General features: G+C 62.7%; 2 protein-coding genes across 8 annotated transcripts in view; one reads left to right on the top strand and one right to left on the bottom strand.

The window, feature by feature from the left end:
• Positions 1–3,009, top strand: part of FNBP1 (formin binding protein 1) — a 114,111-nt gene extending 111,102 nt beyond the window's left edge. For all 5 annotated transcript variants that reach the window (XM_024562053.3, XM_045196682.2, XM_024562045.3 and 2 more), the window contains one exon: positions 184–3,009. In XM_024562053.3, the coding sequence (XP_024417821.3) occupies positions 184–191 (8 nt within the window). In that variant the 3' untranslated portion in view covers positions 192–3,009. The remainder of the gene's footprint in view (positions 1–183) is intronic.
• Positions 3,010–6,529: 3,520 nt separating this feature from the next.
• USP20 (ubiquitin specific peptidase 20) overlaps positions 6,530–14,195 on the bottom strand; it is a 33,277-nt gene continuing 25,611 nt past the window's right edge. For 2 of the 3 annotated variants that reach the window (XM_024562218.3, XM_045196834.3), the window contains exons 17-25: positions 13,962–14,007; positions 12,845–13,025; positions 12,640–12,766; positions 12,019–12,188; positions 11,843–11,924; positions 10,745–10,853; positions 9,742–9,844; positions 8,527–8,598; positions 6,530–8,062 (exon numbers count right to left, since the gene is read on the bottom strand). In XM_024562218.3, coding sequence (XP_024417986.2) covers positions 7,902–8,062; positions 8,527–8,598; positions 9,742–9,844; positions 10,745–10,853; positions 11,843–11,924; positions 12,019–12,188; positions 12,640–12,766; positions 12,845–13,025; positions 13,962–14,007 — 1,051 coding nt within the window. In that variant the 3' untranslated portion in view covers positions 6,530–7,901. The remainder of the gene's footprint in view (positions 8,063–8,526; positions 8,599–9,741; positions 9,845–10,744; positions 10,854–11,842; positions 11,925–12,018; positions 12,189–12,639; positions 12,767–12,844; positions 13,026–13,961; positions 14,008–14,195) is intronic. The other variant, XM_045196835.2, reaches the window with a different exon arrangement.

Below are 14,195 nucleotides of genomic sequence, written 5' to 3'. Positions count from 1 at the left end.
GAGTGGAGACTAAACCGTGAAAGTTCCTTATCTGTGGTATCTTGTGGTAACCAGTTGGGCTCAGTTTGCCCCCCTCCCCACCCCCCGCCCCAGGGCGGGGCAGTCTGCGCAGAGCAGCAGACGGCCGCCCCTGACCTGGGGCCTTCCTGTCTAACTGTGGTTTTCTTTCTTTTTGTGTTGTAGATTCCTAGAGGTGGTGCGAGCGGAGTCCCGGGAGCCTTCCCTGGAGAAACACCCCGGTCTGCTTGTCTCCACAGGCCTGGTGCGGGCGGACTGCTGTCGGGCTGGAGTGTGGCCCTGGTCATCTCGGCCTGAAGTGACATCCCCACGCCACGCAACTGCTTGCCTTTTCTTTCTTTCTTTTTACAGCATGCTCCATGTGGCCCAGCTCCTCCCTCCCGGGCCACCTCCCGGGGCGGGGGGGTGCAGGTCTGTCCCCATCCCGGCCCTCACCCGGCGCAGGACGGTGGAAGGCAGCCAGACACGGGCTCCCCGCTGCCCCAGCTCCTGCCGTGGTCTCAGTCCTCCTGGCCTGTCCCTGCCCACCCACGGTTCACACTGTGCCTTCTGTGAAAACTCTGCCACTGGCGGTGCACTTGACTCCCAGTCTCCTGGGGAGACTGACAACCTGGGTCGGGAGCGCCCCAGGCGGACTGAGCACCTGAGTGGCACCGATGTGGTCCCGCAGTCACTCACTCTAGAAAACAACTCACCTTTCCCCAAGTCCATCGAGCACTCAGTGGGCCTTTTCTGGCGGCAGGCCCTCACCTCCTACTACACATTGGCCCTCGCCACATGTCGCAGCCTGTGAGTGTCAGTGGTGAGCAGGGGGCATACACGCACACACGTGTGCACACACGTTCATTTGGAGCCCCGCCTGCTGTGTTGCCTGCGCCCACCCCGCGAGGGGCTGAGGACTGACTCCCCAGGACCCGCAGCGCTTGGCGCGCGAACATCTCACCTATACGTTAGCTCCTTGCAAGGTGAAAATCCCCCTCTTTGACGAATTCCACAGTTTGCATCTTAGGAGTTTAGCGCTTCCATCACCAAAGACCCCGTGCTTCTTGCGGTCCTTCTAGTGTCCCTGTGGCTCCCACTTCTGCATTTGCCACGTGGGAGTAGCTGAGCTTGCTTTCTGAGCCACGTCTCCTTCCTCTCTCGGATCCGGGAGGAAAGCACGCGGTCGTGTGCAGTGATCTCCACTCGTGCCTCCGAGTGGTGCGGCTGCTCCTGTCCGGTGCAGAGACCGTCCAGAGAGGTCGTTGGTCAAGGATAAAATCGGGCCTCTTCCTACTTGTGTTTGGCTTTTGGTAGCAGGCAGCCCCCTCGGGCATCCCCAGTTCTCCTTGACGCTGACGAATCTAAGACAAGGAAGTCCTGTGGAAGCCTGAGGGGCAGGGGCAAGGGCAGGAAGGGCAGGTCCGGAGGTTTGGGCCTGTGTTCAGGGGTAGGGAGATGGCTCCTCCCAGCACACCAGGACTGACCACACACCACTCAGCAGCTTGTGCACCCTCGGTGACTGCAACCAGAAGCAAGCAGATGCCTGGGGGATGTGGGCAAAGAGGAAATGACTTCAGGTTTGGGGCAAGTGAGGGACCCGCCTGGGCCCTTTGTTGCTCCCACTTCCCCGCACGTGGGGCCAGATCCAGGGGCGCAGATCACCTGCCTGGTGCCCTGCAGCTGGGCGTCTCAGGGCTGCTGTCCTTGAAGCAGCTTCCGCTCCCCACAGTGGGCCACCCTTTGTAGCAAGAATCAGACTCAGGAGGGGACAGGCTTGGCAGGTGACACTGAAGCCAGGATGCCAAAGGCAAGAAGAGCCACAGCCTCACCTGCGTCCCTGCAGGCCGTCCCAGCGGCCCCACTGGGGCTCCTCAGTGGGCGGGGCTGCTGAATTTCCTCAGGGCCAGCAGCCACTCTCCACAAGGATGCGCACCGTTTCCAGAATCTGACCTTGGAGCTCGGTAACGTGTGTGTTGCATCTCACAGTGGGTCCCGATACGTCAACTCCTTGCAACACAAGGGAGGAGGTGTGAGCCGTGGTGATCTGTCCTGTGAACAGCTGCGGAACAGTGTCCGCCTGTGTCCTCTCGTTTCCCGGCGCCGTTTTTCCTTCTCTACCACCCGCATCCAAAAAAGAATAGACAATGAGTGCTTTTCAACGTTAACCTTGGAGTTTGCTTCTCTGCCGATCTGGGTGGCTGTGCTAGGGCCCACCTCCAGGGTGTGTCAGCTGGGCTTATTAAAGGAAACAATTATTCCATGACCTTGAGATCCCATATATCCTTTACTCTGGGACTCCTGCGACATCATCTGCTCACGTAGAGTAGAAACACGGAATTCCCCACGTGCCTCTCAGTCCCCCTCGAGCCCTCTGCCTGTCATTTCTCTGCCAACGCTAGAACATTGTTGTAAGAATGATGAATTTGTCATGAACTTGCCCCCAAAAGGACTTGAAATGGAAGAGAGGGACTTGTCATTGCCCCAAGTTCCCTTTGCAGGGCAGGAAGACATGAGAAGGCGGGGATCGCTGGAAGGGGGCTTTCCTTTGTGGGTTCCTTTTTGAAGCTTCCAGGCTGAGAGCCTTTGGTATCATAAGCCTGCACCTTGTCTCATCCACAGGAGCACGAAGGCCTCTGGGTAACGCCTGTGATTGCAGAAGATCATTTACTGGACAAGAAAAGTGTATGTGCAGCCAAGTCTTCTTCCAGAAATTTTAGTTTTGGACTTCTAGATGGCTCTGCCTCCTGCGCTCCTGCCGTCAAAAATCTTTAAAAAGCGACCCGAGGTTCCATCTTAGCCTGATTGTGGTTTACCTGTGTGTGTTGCACTAATTCTAAACTGTGGAGGCACTTCACTGTGGTCACATCATTGCCACGGTCACGGCTCTGGAGTTGCCCGTTTGTCTCTGGAGATGGGATTAAACCAAATACAGTGTTCCATGGGAGGGCTTCTATTGACCTTGTAACTACATGTTAATCCTCTAAATGTTAAATAAAAGCCTGACTTCTGGCACGGTGTCACCCAGTGCTGTGTGGCTGTGGTGTGGCAGGTCACAGAAGCAGTCGGAGTGCCTGCGGCTGGGGCCGGGCTCCCGTCCGCACCTGATTCGCAGGGCAAACCCAGCTCCGGTCAGTCCTCCCTGTCTTCCCTCCCTGGTCTTCGTGGGGAGGGGCCTGGGGCCCGGCCAGCTCTCCCGCCCCACCCACTGGGGAAGAAGGGCTGTCTGAGACCTGGGTGAGGTGAGGGGGGTTCCGGCAGATTCAGCCCAGGGACCTGGGGGAGGCTTCTGAGGACCAGGAAGTTTTCCTTTGCATGTACATTCAGCGGGCAGCCACTCCCGGTTTTCAGGGACCCTGTTGGTGGGGGGGAGGGGGGGACATTTCATTGGCGTGTGGCCCACAGGGCTCAAACCCACCCCCTGGGTAGCTGGGCTGAAGGTCACGGGTTCTGTGAAGCCGCAGGCGGTGTGCGGCTGAAGCGTGGGGGCCTCGTGGCGTGAGCCTCCCTGTGTGTGAGCACTGGGAGGCCTTTTCCGTGGCCAGCCTGGAGAGTCTTACCCGGGCCTCTGGGGGAAGCGTGATTGGTTTGTGCCTGCACCCGTTTCCTCCGGGTCTCTGCAGCGCCCGTATGCAGCACGGCCGCAGGGCCCTTGGCGTTAGCAAGCGTGGCCTCACTGCCTGAGGGTGGAGGGAAGGCCAGCCTCTTCCCACACAGGCCTGTGACCGCCTGTGCAGCTGGAGCTCCGCCAGCTGCCCCCATGCCCGCCGGCGGGATGGGCTCGGGCGGCCAACGCTTCCCAGCAGCCCAGCAGTCCTGGTTCCCAAGAGAGACAGTAAAGGGAACCAGGCAACTTGATTATCCTGAGGCCTCTCGTCTAGCTTGTCCCCAAAAAGGTTAATCTGGGAAGAATGTTTCCAGCACATTCTTTCTGGGCTTTGTCTTGCTTTGGGAATAGGCGGTCTCTGTGTCAGAGATGAAAGGTGTCCCCCTGTCTCACTCAGAGCCTCCCCTCCCTGAAGGACCTGACCGGGCTGGGGAGCGAGCGGGGCGTGCTGCTTGGGGGCACGTGGCCCCACTCTGGGCCACAGCTTCTGGGTGGAGGGGTGAGGATGCGGTGGCCTGGGGTGCTGCTGTAGGAAGTGAGACCGCTGGCGGCGGCGTTTCTCTGATTTGACCCTACACTGAGCTCTCTGGTCTGAGTCGCTGACATGCTGCCCCCACTCATTTCAGGCATTTGGGGGTTGGCACCCCTCCCGGCCATACACCTGAGCCTTCTGGTGACTCACTTCTGCCCCTCTGGGGTTGGGAACAGGTGGTGGCCACGCCCTGGTGCGCTCTGGGAGGCTGCCTCTGCAGAGGGGGCCCCACCCAGCAGACCTGTCCAGCTGGGCTGGGCTGGGGAGGCTGGTGTGGGAAGCTCCTGGCCTCCCCACCTCCCTACCTGCTGGCCACACCCAGGCCTGGCCGCAGTGCACACAGGGACTGTGGCGCCCCCTAGTGGAAGAGGAGTCAGTGCCGGGTAAGAATTGGTCCCCCTGGAAAGAAGTGGAAGTGGCCAGGGGCAAGGGGTTCGAGTGTGCCCTCCCAGTTTTTAGTAAAGCGAAGGGATCTCTAGAAGTGTGACAGCCTGGAGCCCCAACTTTGAATTGCTGCTGCAGGCCAAGGTGCGGATCTGCGTGCAGGAAGGAGTGGGGGAGGAGAGAGGCATAAACCACAGGCCTGGCTCAGGCGTCCTGTGCAGCGAGGGAGACGTGCTCCCAGAGCCCTCTGAGCCCGGATTTAAATGTGAGGACCGCATGCCGGCTCTTGGCAGCCCCTCTGTGTGTGTGTTGGGAGCTCTTACTCCAGTTTCACCCATTCAGCGCTGATTTAAACACTTCTGTCTCTGTCCAGCTGGCACAGTGAGTGACATTTACTTAAATGACCTCCCTTAGCTGGGGATGGTGCTGGGCCACAAAAGGTACTGAGAAAGCAGAAACTGAGAAAGGTCCCTATGCCTTTGCCCTCGGAGCCAAAAGGCCAAGATGGGCCCCGGAAGCAGGGGCAGGGCGGCAGGAAGGGTCTCTGGGTGCCGCCGCACTCTGCCCCCGTGTGCCTGTCCTCCCCCACACCAGGCCAGCCCTGCCCGGTCCTTTAGAACCCTGTCCCCTGTTCCCACTCGCCAAACACCCCCCTCATCTGGCTGCTGTCAAACCCAAGGACTGGGGACCACGTCCTGACACATGCACGGGGCCACATTCCTGAACACACTTGTGCAGGAGGCCAATGGCTCCTTCTCACAGCTTTTCCTAAGGGTGCAGGTCCCTTTGGTCAGCCCCTTGCTGCTGGGGGTGACACTGTGGCGGGGGAGGAGCCAGAGGGAGGAGACCCGACTCCAAAACAACGACTCCTTCCCTGGAAAGGGCTCAAAGCGAGGCTGCATGGGACTAGCAGGGAAATTTGTTTGCTTTGAATTCAAACCAGGCAGGAAGCAGCATGTTTCGGGGGGCTCGGGGGGCTGTACCTTGCAAATGCATTTCTGATGCAGGTTTGTGAGCAGAAGTGCAGGCAGGAGGAAAGGCCTGCAGGTACAGGGAGCAGCTGGCCCCCGGACTCCCCAGTGTGCCGGAGGGAGTCCTGGCCCGGCCCAGCCTGGCCCAGCCTGTCCGGAAGGAGGGGGACAGTGCGTGGGAGAAAGAAGACCGGAGGCCGCCACCGGGTCGCAGGGCACTTCCTGTCTCCGCCCAGTCTGTGAGGTGAGTGACCACAGACTCCTGCTTCCTCTTCGGGCTCCAGCACCTCAGGTCACTGAGCCACTTAAAAGTTCGGTGTTTCAAACACAAATAGAAAGCAAGCACTTTAGGGCCAACTGGTACCAATTTCTTTCTCCCCTCCTGTAGAGTAAACGGCTCTGCCCCTCCAGAATCACTCAGGGCTCCAGACGAAACGCTTCCCACCTGTCGCCCAGGCCCCACAGGAAGAGCCCGTCACACAGCACGGGCTCCACCCGTGTCCACTCCTCACAGGAGTGCGCTTCTGCACACTCGAGTCTGAGAGTAAAAATCTCGGTCTTCTCTTCCCCCAAACCCAGAAATATAAACGAAAGCAGCCCCGACCACAGGGCCTCTGACACAGCAGCACCAGCAGAGTCGGGCGGCACCTCGCTGGGGAATGGGGCTGTCAGCGAGGGAAGGTGCCCCAGGCCACGGGGCCCTCCAGGGTCCGGGGAGGGTAGCACCTGCTCAGTGGCACCGAGTCTGTGGCATGGTGCCCAGAGGGGACCCGCCTGTGGACGTGCTGGCCTGCCCCTCAACCACACTGGCCCACTCCTGAGGGGCTGGGGCTAGCTCCAGGAAGGAGCACCTGGGGCCGCAGTGTTTAAAGAGGCCGGGCCTCCGCCTCACCCCTGAGGCCCCGGTGCACCCTGGTTTCAGAGCCGGGCAAGGCCCCGCCTGTGACCTGTCAGTGGAACGCTGGTCGCAGGGATGCTCGCCCCTCCCCTGCAGCAGGCGCCAGGCCTCCCTCCGGTGACAGAGACAACAGCGAGGGCTGTAGGGACGTGTTTGGATTTATTATGCCATCCTGAACACGGACCAGACTGTGCAGCCGTGGGCGACATTCCAGCCTGCATGGTGGTGTCTCCCGTCACACACGGGTTGCTGCGGAGGCTGCAGCAGCAGCTTTCAAAAGACCCGGTACGTGTCCAGAGACCCCTGCAGCAGGGGCTTGTTCTGCGGTGGCATGCCGCCTTGGCAGGGGAGGTGCCCGTCCCGCTGGACGAGGTCCCACACCTGAGCGGCACGTTGCCAGAGCTTCGGGGGCTCTGCCAGAACCACCTGCTGGGGTTTCTACAACAGCTGCTTCTTCAGAGACTAAGGGCCACGGTATTTGGGGGCCTCTGTCCCAGGACCCCCCAGCCCCACTTTGGCCATGACGAGGGGAGCAGCCCGCCCCGGCCGTGTCGTCCAGAGGCCTCAGTGCCCCCAGAAGCGCTGCTTGGTGGTCCCGGGGCCCCAGCAGTAGCCTCACTCAGCATCCAGAAGACATACTCGCAGGACCTTGGGGTGACAGCTGCCCAGGGCCACACCTCCAGGCCCAGGGGCTCTGCAGGGCCTGGCCACGTGGGGAGGGGGGTGCTTTTCTCTAACGTCAGCCCCCACGGAAGCTGCAGGAGCAGCACATGCTGGCAGGGTGGTCTTTCTGTCTCGTCACCTGTCCCCGGTGGGGGCCAGCTCCACAGCACAGGGCGAGGGGACCAGCTGCCTCCAGAAACCACCCCCCTCCAGTCCCAACCTCGAATGCGTCCTTAGTCACGAAAAAACCAGAGAGCAGCCCAGCATTCAGGAGCCTTCGAGTGACTGTGGGGAGGTGCAGGGTGAGGTGGGGCCTCGGGTGGCCCACGGTGGGGGCACTCTGCACGTCCATGGGTCTCAGGGGCCGGGCTAGGTGCCCACAGGAAATGCCCGTGAAGCAGCAGCTTCTCCCAACCGTGTCCCAAAGGCCACAGCCCAGCTGAGAGCGCGGGGACAGAAGCCGGGCCTGAGCTAGCAAGAGGGCAGGTTGGGGGAACGTGATAACCGGATGACGACAGTGGCGTGTGGGCATTTCCAGGATGAAGACCCAAGTCCACGCTGTGGAGCCTCAGTCATCAAAACCAGCCTGACGTGGGCACAGTCCCCAGTCCCAGCGCTGTCACCGGGAGGCTAACAGTTCTCCCGCCTCTTACACACCTGCGCTTCCATGGTGCCGCCTCCCTTCCAGGTACAGACACACCATCCGCAGGGAGTCACCCGGCCTGGTGGGACCTGATCGAGGGTTTTTCTGAACTGCCTCATGGAAGGTGTGTTCAGGGGCCAGCCAGCACTCAAGAAACAGGAGAGGGTCTCTGGACAGGGAGGAGGGGACTCACAGACAGCCCGGCATCACAGGGCCCGGGTCTCAGCTTCGATCTTCTGCTCCCCGTGCAAAGTGTCCGGGTCCTGCAGCTGGGCCACGCTCTGTCGCATGGCGATCTCAGGACCGCCGCCGTACAGGTTGTGCAGGTAGGCCCAGGTCTCCTCTGAGATCTGCCCGTAGTCAGCGCCTGCGGGGCCCCAGAGGCCATCGGTCAGGCCGAACTTGCCCTCACCCCCCGCGCCCTTGTCCCCTCGATGGAATTGTGGCCCTGGCAGCAGGGGCTCCGGCAGGGCCAGGCCCCAGGGGGGAAGGGCAACTACGGACTTCTGTGCAAAGCTGCCCAATGGAAATCTCAGGATTTTCCAGCACAACATCCGTCTTCGGATGACCCCACAGGGCATGTCTCTGGCTGTGCCCCTTGTCTCCCAGGGGCGGGGTTAACAGGAAGGGTGCACAGGTGAGGCCAGCAGAGGGCAGTAGAGGGTAGGGGTGGTGCAGAGGGGCCTCGAGGACCCAAGGACCTCCGCCCACCCACTGGGGCCCAGGGCCTGGACCTGGGTGGACGCTCAGCCTGATTCAGACTGGCACCCATGGGCTCCCAGAAGGACCTGCCCGGCAGTCTGGGGGCAGGGGGGAGCCCATGAGACTCACCCTGCTTCAGTTGGATGTGGCCGCTTCCTTTCACCTGTGCAATCCTGCTATTGTCGATGGGCCCGGGGGGCTCTGGAACGGACAGGGCCCTGGCTCAGCGCCTCTGCGTGGGGCACACCCCTCAGTCCCAGCCTCCCCCTCGGCCCTCCGCCTGGCAGATGAGAACAGTCTCAAGGTGTGACTCCCACCCCTGTGACCTCAAAGAGGCTGCCCTGAGCCCGAGGGGTCATGGGGAGTCCTCCTGGGGAGATGGGAGAGGGGCACCAAAGGCTCATCCACAGATGCCTGAGGGCCAGAAGTGGGTTGAAGCAGAGGGACTTCCTTGGACCTTCGCACTAGTTCCTGACCCCAGTGGGGGGTGGGGGGCGCAGGGCCAGTGCCTGGTGGACATTGCCCTAATCACTGATGGCAGCTGCCACTCGCTGAGCACCTGTCCTATGGACCCCAGAGTCTGATGGAATCCTCAACAGCCACATGAGACGAGAGCGCTTACAGAGACTGGGGAGGTGACCGCAGCGGCCAAGCTGCCAGGGGCGACGCCAGAGCCCGAGGTGGGGTGGCTCCGGAGCCAGCTCTCCAGCACAGACACGCCTGGCCATCCCACCGACACTAGGGAGGTCTTGGGGTGTCCCTGCCTGGCGGGCTAGATGGCAGTGAGGGTCCCCCCCCAGTACCCGCTGGTGCTCAGGCTCTGCAAGGCAACCAGCCCAACCCAACCTGAGAGCCTGCCCGCGGGGCGGCGAGGAAAGCTGGGGGCCGGGGCTCGGCTCTGCTCCTCCGCCTTCCTGGGCCTGTGGGCAACCCTGGCAGCTGCCTTGTGCGGGCCTGTTTCCACCTCAGTAAGTCAAGGGTCCAGAGAACACAGGGTTCTTTCTTAAGAGTCTGTAGCCCTCTGACAACTGAAATCTATTGTTTAGGGCAACAGAACCCCAAAGGAAAGGGCCTGACAGCGGGGGGCAGCAGCATCCTCTGGGCATGAGCTGGAGGGCACGGGCATCCTGGCCCCGGGTGGGGACGGCTAGAACAGTACCTGCCTCCTCCGCTCACCCGCAGGGCGTTCACCAGAAGCCGTGGCCTCAAAAACCTGCTGAGCAGGCACAGACTCGGGGGCCCCCTCTTCGCCTCCCCAACTCTCCCAGCAGATCCACACACCAAGGCCCTCCCGGCCAGGGGCGTGCCAGGCGTGGTGTGGGTGGGGGCCCCTGCTCCACTCACCATTGTCCTTGCCCTTGACGAAGGCCTCCCACTCCCGGAACCACTGCATGCTGATGCAGTAGATGACGCCGGGCGACTCCTCAGCCTGGAAGGCCTTGTTCAGCTGGGTGGGGCGTGCGGGCAGGGCCGGGGCACAGGGAGCAGGGAGGATCAGCGCCATATCCCCACCGCGCCTAACCCCAGCCCCACTCCCACAGGCTGCCAGACACCCCAGGCAGGAGATTTATGGCTCCCAGACAGGTCAGAGAAAATAAACGCCTCCCACGATCCACCACTCACACGCTGCCGCCACTAACATTTTGGGGAATGTCTTTCCCATGACTTTTTTAAATCTCAGTTAACTGAGACCACATGGTAGATGCTGTTTCTCCCCACTGCACAGAACTGGCTCACTCAGGGACTAAGCTGACCGGATCCGATTTCCCTGCCCACAGAGCACATCGTCCTGAGCGGCTTTTGCCCAGCGCCCCGTGGGTAAAGGACAAGTGGTCCACAAGACCCCTGTTCTGAGCAGCACCAAGGAGCAGTGAGCTCGGGGCCTCTGTCCTCCCGCCCCCACGTCTGCACTGCAGAAGCCCCTTCCCTGAACGGATGGTACTGGGCCCCGTTTTGCAGCCTGCTTTGTTCACTGAACACCCCTTTCCATGTCAGCTTGTTCTCAATAGGGGACCCTGTCCTCCAGGAAACACCGGCCCCTGCCTGGAGGTGACCTTGGCTGTCACCAGCATGGCTGAGACAGAGGCCAGGGATGCTGCTAACCCTCCTGTGACACAGGTGACAGCCCCAAGCAGCAGCACCCTCTTCCTGCAACAACTGCCTCACAGTATGCCAAGTGCATGAACCTGAACTTGCCAAACCCGGCCCCCTGCCAGTGAATGCCCTCAACGCTCTGACGGCCCACAGAACACCGCCTCCAAACACACCGACTCTGGCCCTCGGTGCCCCTGGGAACCCCGCAGAGGCCAGAGCACGGCTCCCCCGAGCCACCCCCACCCGCACGCACCTTAATGAAAGTGTCGATCTCAATCCGCCTGCGCTTGGCCAGCGCCTCGATCTCCACCTGGCAGACGGAGCACACGTACAGGTGGCTCACGGCAGGGCCGCCCCCAAACCTGCAGGGGGCAGGGGAGGCAGAGACACACACACAGCCCTGACAGGCGGCCCCCGGGGGGTAGGCCTCGAGCTGGCGGGGCGGGGAGGCGAGGACTTCTGGTCCAATAGACCAACCCCTCCCCCAGGGCAGCTCCCGACACTGCCCCTCTGGGTGCTCTGCGCCCAGCCTGTTCACCAGTCCGTCCCCTGCACCAGACAGACACGGGCACTGGCACGCCGGCGCACCCACGGTGCCCGGCAGGGCGCCTGCCCCGGGGCCAGGATATCACAGTATCTGCTTCGTGGCCAAAGGACACGTCAGCACTCTCGCTTCCTTTCCCGGCTACTGGGCAGGGGCTGTGGTGGCTGACAGCCTGCCCGGCTGGACCCTGAGGACTCCGTCGAAGGGGGGCTGCAGGCCCTGCTGCAGGTAGGAGCATGGGCCCCTCGGGATTGGGGGTGCGTCTCCTGTAGGGTTCTTGTTCCACCCACCTGACCTGCAGGTGGATGGGGCAAAGCCAGTCCCACAGAGGTCGGGGCGGCCTCTCCTTCTACACCTGCCTGACCCCTCCCTCGAGGCTGTGGCACATCCTGCCTGCCCCGCTGCAGTAACCCGGGCCTGGGCAGGTCCTCAGGAGAGCCACTGGCTCTTGGCCTTAATGAACCCAAACTGGAAGGGCCCAGACAGCACAAGCCCAGGGCCACCTGAGCCCACCTGTGAGCTAGGTGGGGCACCAGGCGGGGGGCAGTGCTGGCCAGCCTTCCTGTGGCCGGCACCCCAGCACTACCTGTGAAGGCCAACATGCCCGCTTTTGTTGGGCCAGTTTGCTGCCCCTTGTGACTGGAAGGGCTCACCAGATGCCCACCAACGACGTCTCTGTCGACAGGGACACAGCCTGGGGGAGGGCCCTGCCACTGCCCCTGTGTGGCCCGCTGCCCCAGTGGAGGGTGGCAGGCCCTCCCCAGCTCTCAGGCGGCCTCCCAGGGGAGGCTGGCCACAGCACCTCACCTGTTGTACAGGTGCTCCCACACGTTCTGGGGCAGGATCACCACCAGGTCGTCGATGTAGTGGTACTTGTTGGGCGGGATGCCTGCGGAGGAAGGCACAGGGAGGGCAGGGTGAGGGCTCGCCCCCCTCCCGGCCCACCTCCCCTCCCCTCCCCTGGCGGAGAAGGGTGCCTGCACCTCCGTGGGAGCAGAGGAAGGTGTGGTTGGTGATGGGCCCCGGCTCAGCGAAGGTGTTGAATTTGTTGAGCCATTCTCGGGACACATAGAACCGCAGCAGGCTGGGCTCCCGCATGGCTGCCAGGGACACCACCTGCTGCCGCTCCCGCACAGCCTCCTCGCTGCTCTTCCTGGGCGGGATCGGGGCAGGGAGGCTTAGGAGCAGCTGGGCCTGCGCATGCGCTCACACGACCCCCACCCTGCCCAGCACAGGGGAACCATCCATGCCCTGTCCAAGGGTGTGTTCAAAGGCACCCCTACCTCCTGGACCCAGCCTCCCAAATCCGGACTCCCACACCCCGTGGTGACCTGCCCACATCTCAGCAGAGCCCACCACCCCTGCCAGAGTCCTGGCCACCATCACCTCCCCCGGGGACCGCTGTAGAAGACACAAACCCAACCTCTTAGGTTTCCCACTTCCCCAAAGCCAGAGGGCTTTTAAAACCTTGAATGCTTACCCCCAGGCCTTAAAAACATCCTGCTCCATCCCCCATGCACCCAGCGTCAGGCCCCAGCCGGAGGTCCACGCCCACAGGTCACCAGCCCCAGGCCGCCCACCCGGATGCCTTCCCAGGCCCCCACCGGTAGAAGAGGACGTAGGCCTCCGCGCTCTGCACCACCGTCTCGTGGACCTCGGTGACATACTGGTCGTCGAACTCGTACCACTGCCCGTTGATGACGTTCTGGCAGTAGGCGATGTAGTGGCCGCCTGGGCGGGAGAGGCGGAGGGTTACGGAAGCCCTGGGGTGGGGGCCGGGTGGGGCGGGGGTGGAGCAGCTGCACTCACTGCCTGCGGTGCCGTGGTGGCAGATGACCGAGAGGAGGTCGTAGGTGGTGATCTGGGACGTGCACTCCTTGGCGAGGAAGGGGCGCAGGTCCAGTCCCTCGAGAGGGAAGGAGACGTGGCTGCTGATTTTGAAGGAATACATCACCTCGTGCCGGAAGCGCTTCAGGTGAATGCACAGGATCTAGGGGGAAGAGCCGAGCGCAGGTCGTTCCGGGGCTGACCAGGGAGGGCCCTGCGACCCCAGCGACCCTAGCGACCCTGACAGGGGCCTCAAGGCAGGGCCCCGGGACACCCGCTAGCCCACTGCTTGACCCACTGTCACCCAAGCAGAAACAAGAAGCGCGGTGGCTAGAGCCTTCCTGGGACCAGGCCCCCAATGGGCTGCACCCTAGGGCTCTGAACAGCCCGGAGAGCCCTGCACGGGAGCCGGGCTGGGCTCCTGAATCCCACCAGGATGCGGACAGCAGTGGGCTGATGGGCTAAGCTGCAGTGCTGGGACCCGAGGCTGAGAGGGGCTGCCCACAGGGAGCTGGCTGTCACCGGCCTGAGGAGTTCACCTTCCCCAAACTGACAGCCAGTTCTGTCGGCACCGTCTTTTAGGAAGCTTCTCCACAAAGGCTTTCCCGGGCACTGGCCCAGCACCCTCGTCTTGGGCCATGCTCCCCTGCACCCCGGGCCTCCCCGATATGGCCGTACCAAGGGGTTTTGCCCATCTGGTCCTGCCCTGCCCTCCTTCCACGAGGCCGATACCAGCCCACACCCTCCGGGCCCCTGCAGACGCCACCGCCTCAGAAAGGCATTCCCTGACACCCCGCCGACCCCGTCCCCTTCCTTCGCAGTGGCCTACTCTGGGTGGTAGCCTCCATACCCCTACACCTGCCTTGGGGAGACAGAGGGGCGGAGGCCACGGGAGAGAGGGCACTGAATCACAAAGTGAAAGTGGGCCCTGTCCCCTGCCAGACCCTCCCAGGAGGTCCCCCAGCCACAGCGTAGCGTCCCCACGGCCTCTCTCCCTCAGAGCTCCAGAGTCAGGAGGGGTCGGCCTCTGCCCAGTGGGCCCCCACCCGTCAGCGTGGAGGGGCCCTGGCAGGCCGAGGTGGCCGGCTGCTCCACTCACCTCGGGCAACCGCAGCACCTTACAGTACTTCACCCCGTTCCGCAGCCTGGGAGGAGAGAGCCGCTGGAGTCGGTGAGCGGCCCAGCACGGCGGCCGGAGGAGCGCCTCTCCCGCCCCGGTCACCTCTGCAGGGTCCAGGTCGAACCTCCCAGAGTAACCCAGGCAGCGTATGTGGGCCACATATGGACCCCAGAGGGTGAAGTGGAAAACGGGGAGTGGCCCCCACACGCACAC

Source organism: Desmodus rotundus, unplaced genomic scaffold (assembly GCF_022682495.2).
Source record: "Desmodus rotundus isolate HL8 unplaced genomic scaffold, HLdesRot8A.1 manual_scaffold_161, whole genome shotgun sequence".
In the NCBI taxonomy this organism is placed as follows: domain Eukaryota; kingdom Metazoa; phylum Chordata; class Mammalia; order Chiroptera; family Phyllostomidae; genus Desmodus; species Desmodus rotundus.
The sequence above is the reverse complement of the archived record's forward strand: the minus strand, read 5'-3'. Positions and strand labels throughout refer to the sequence as shown.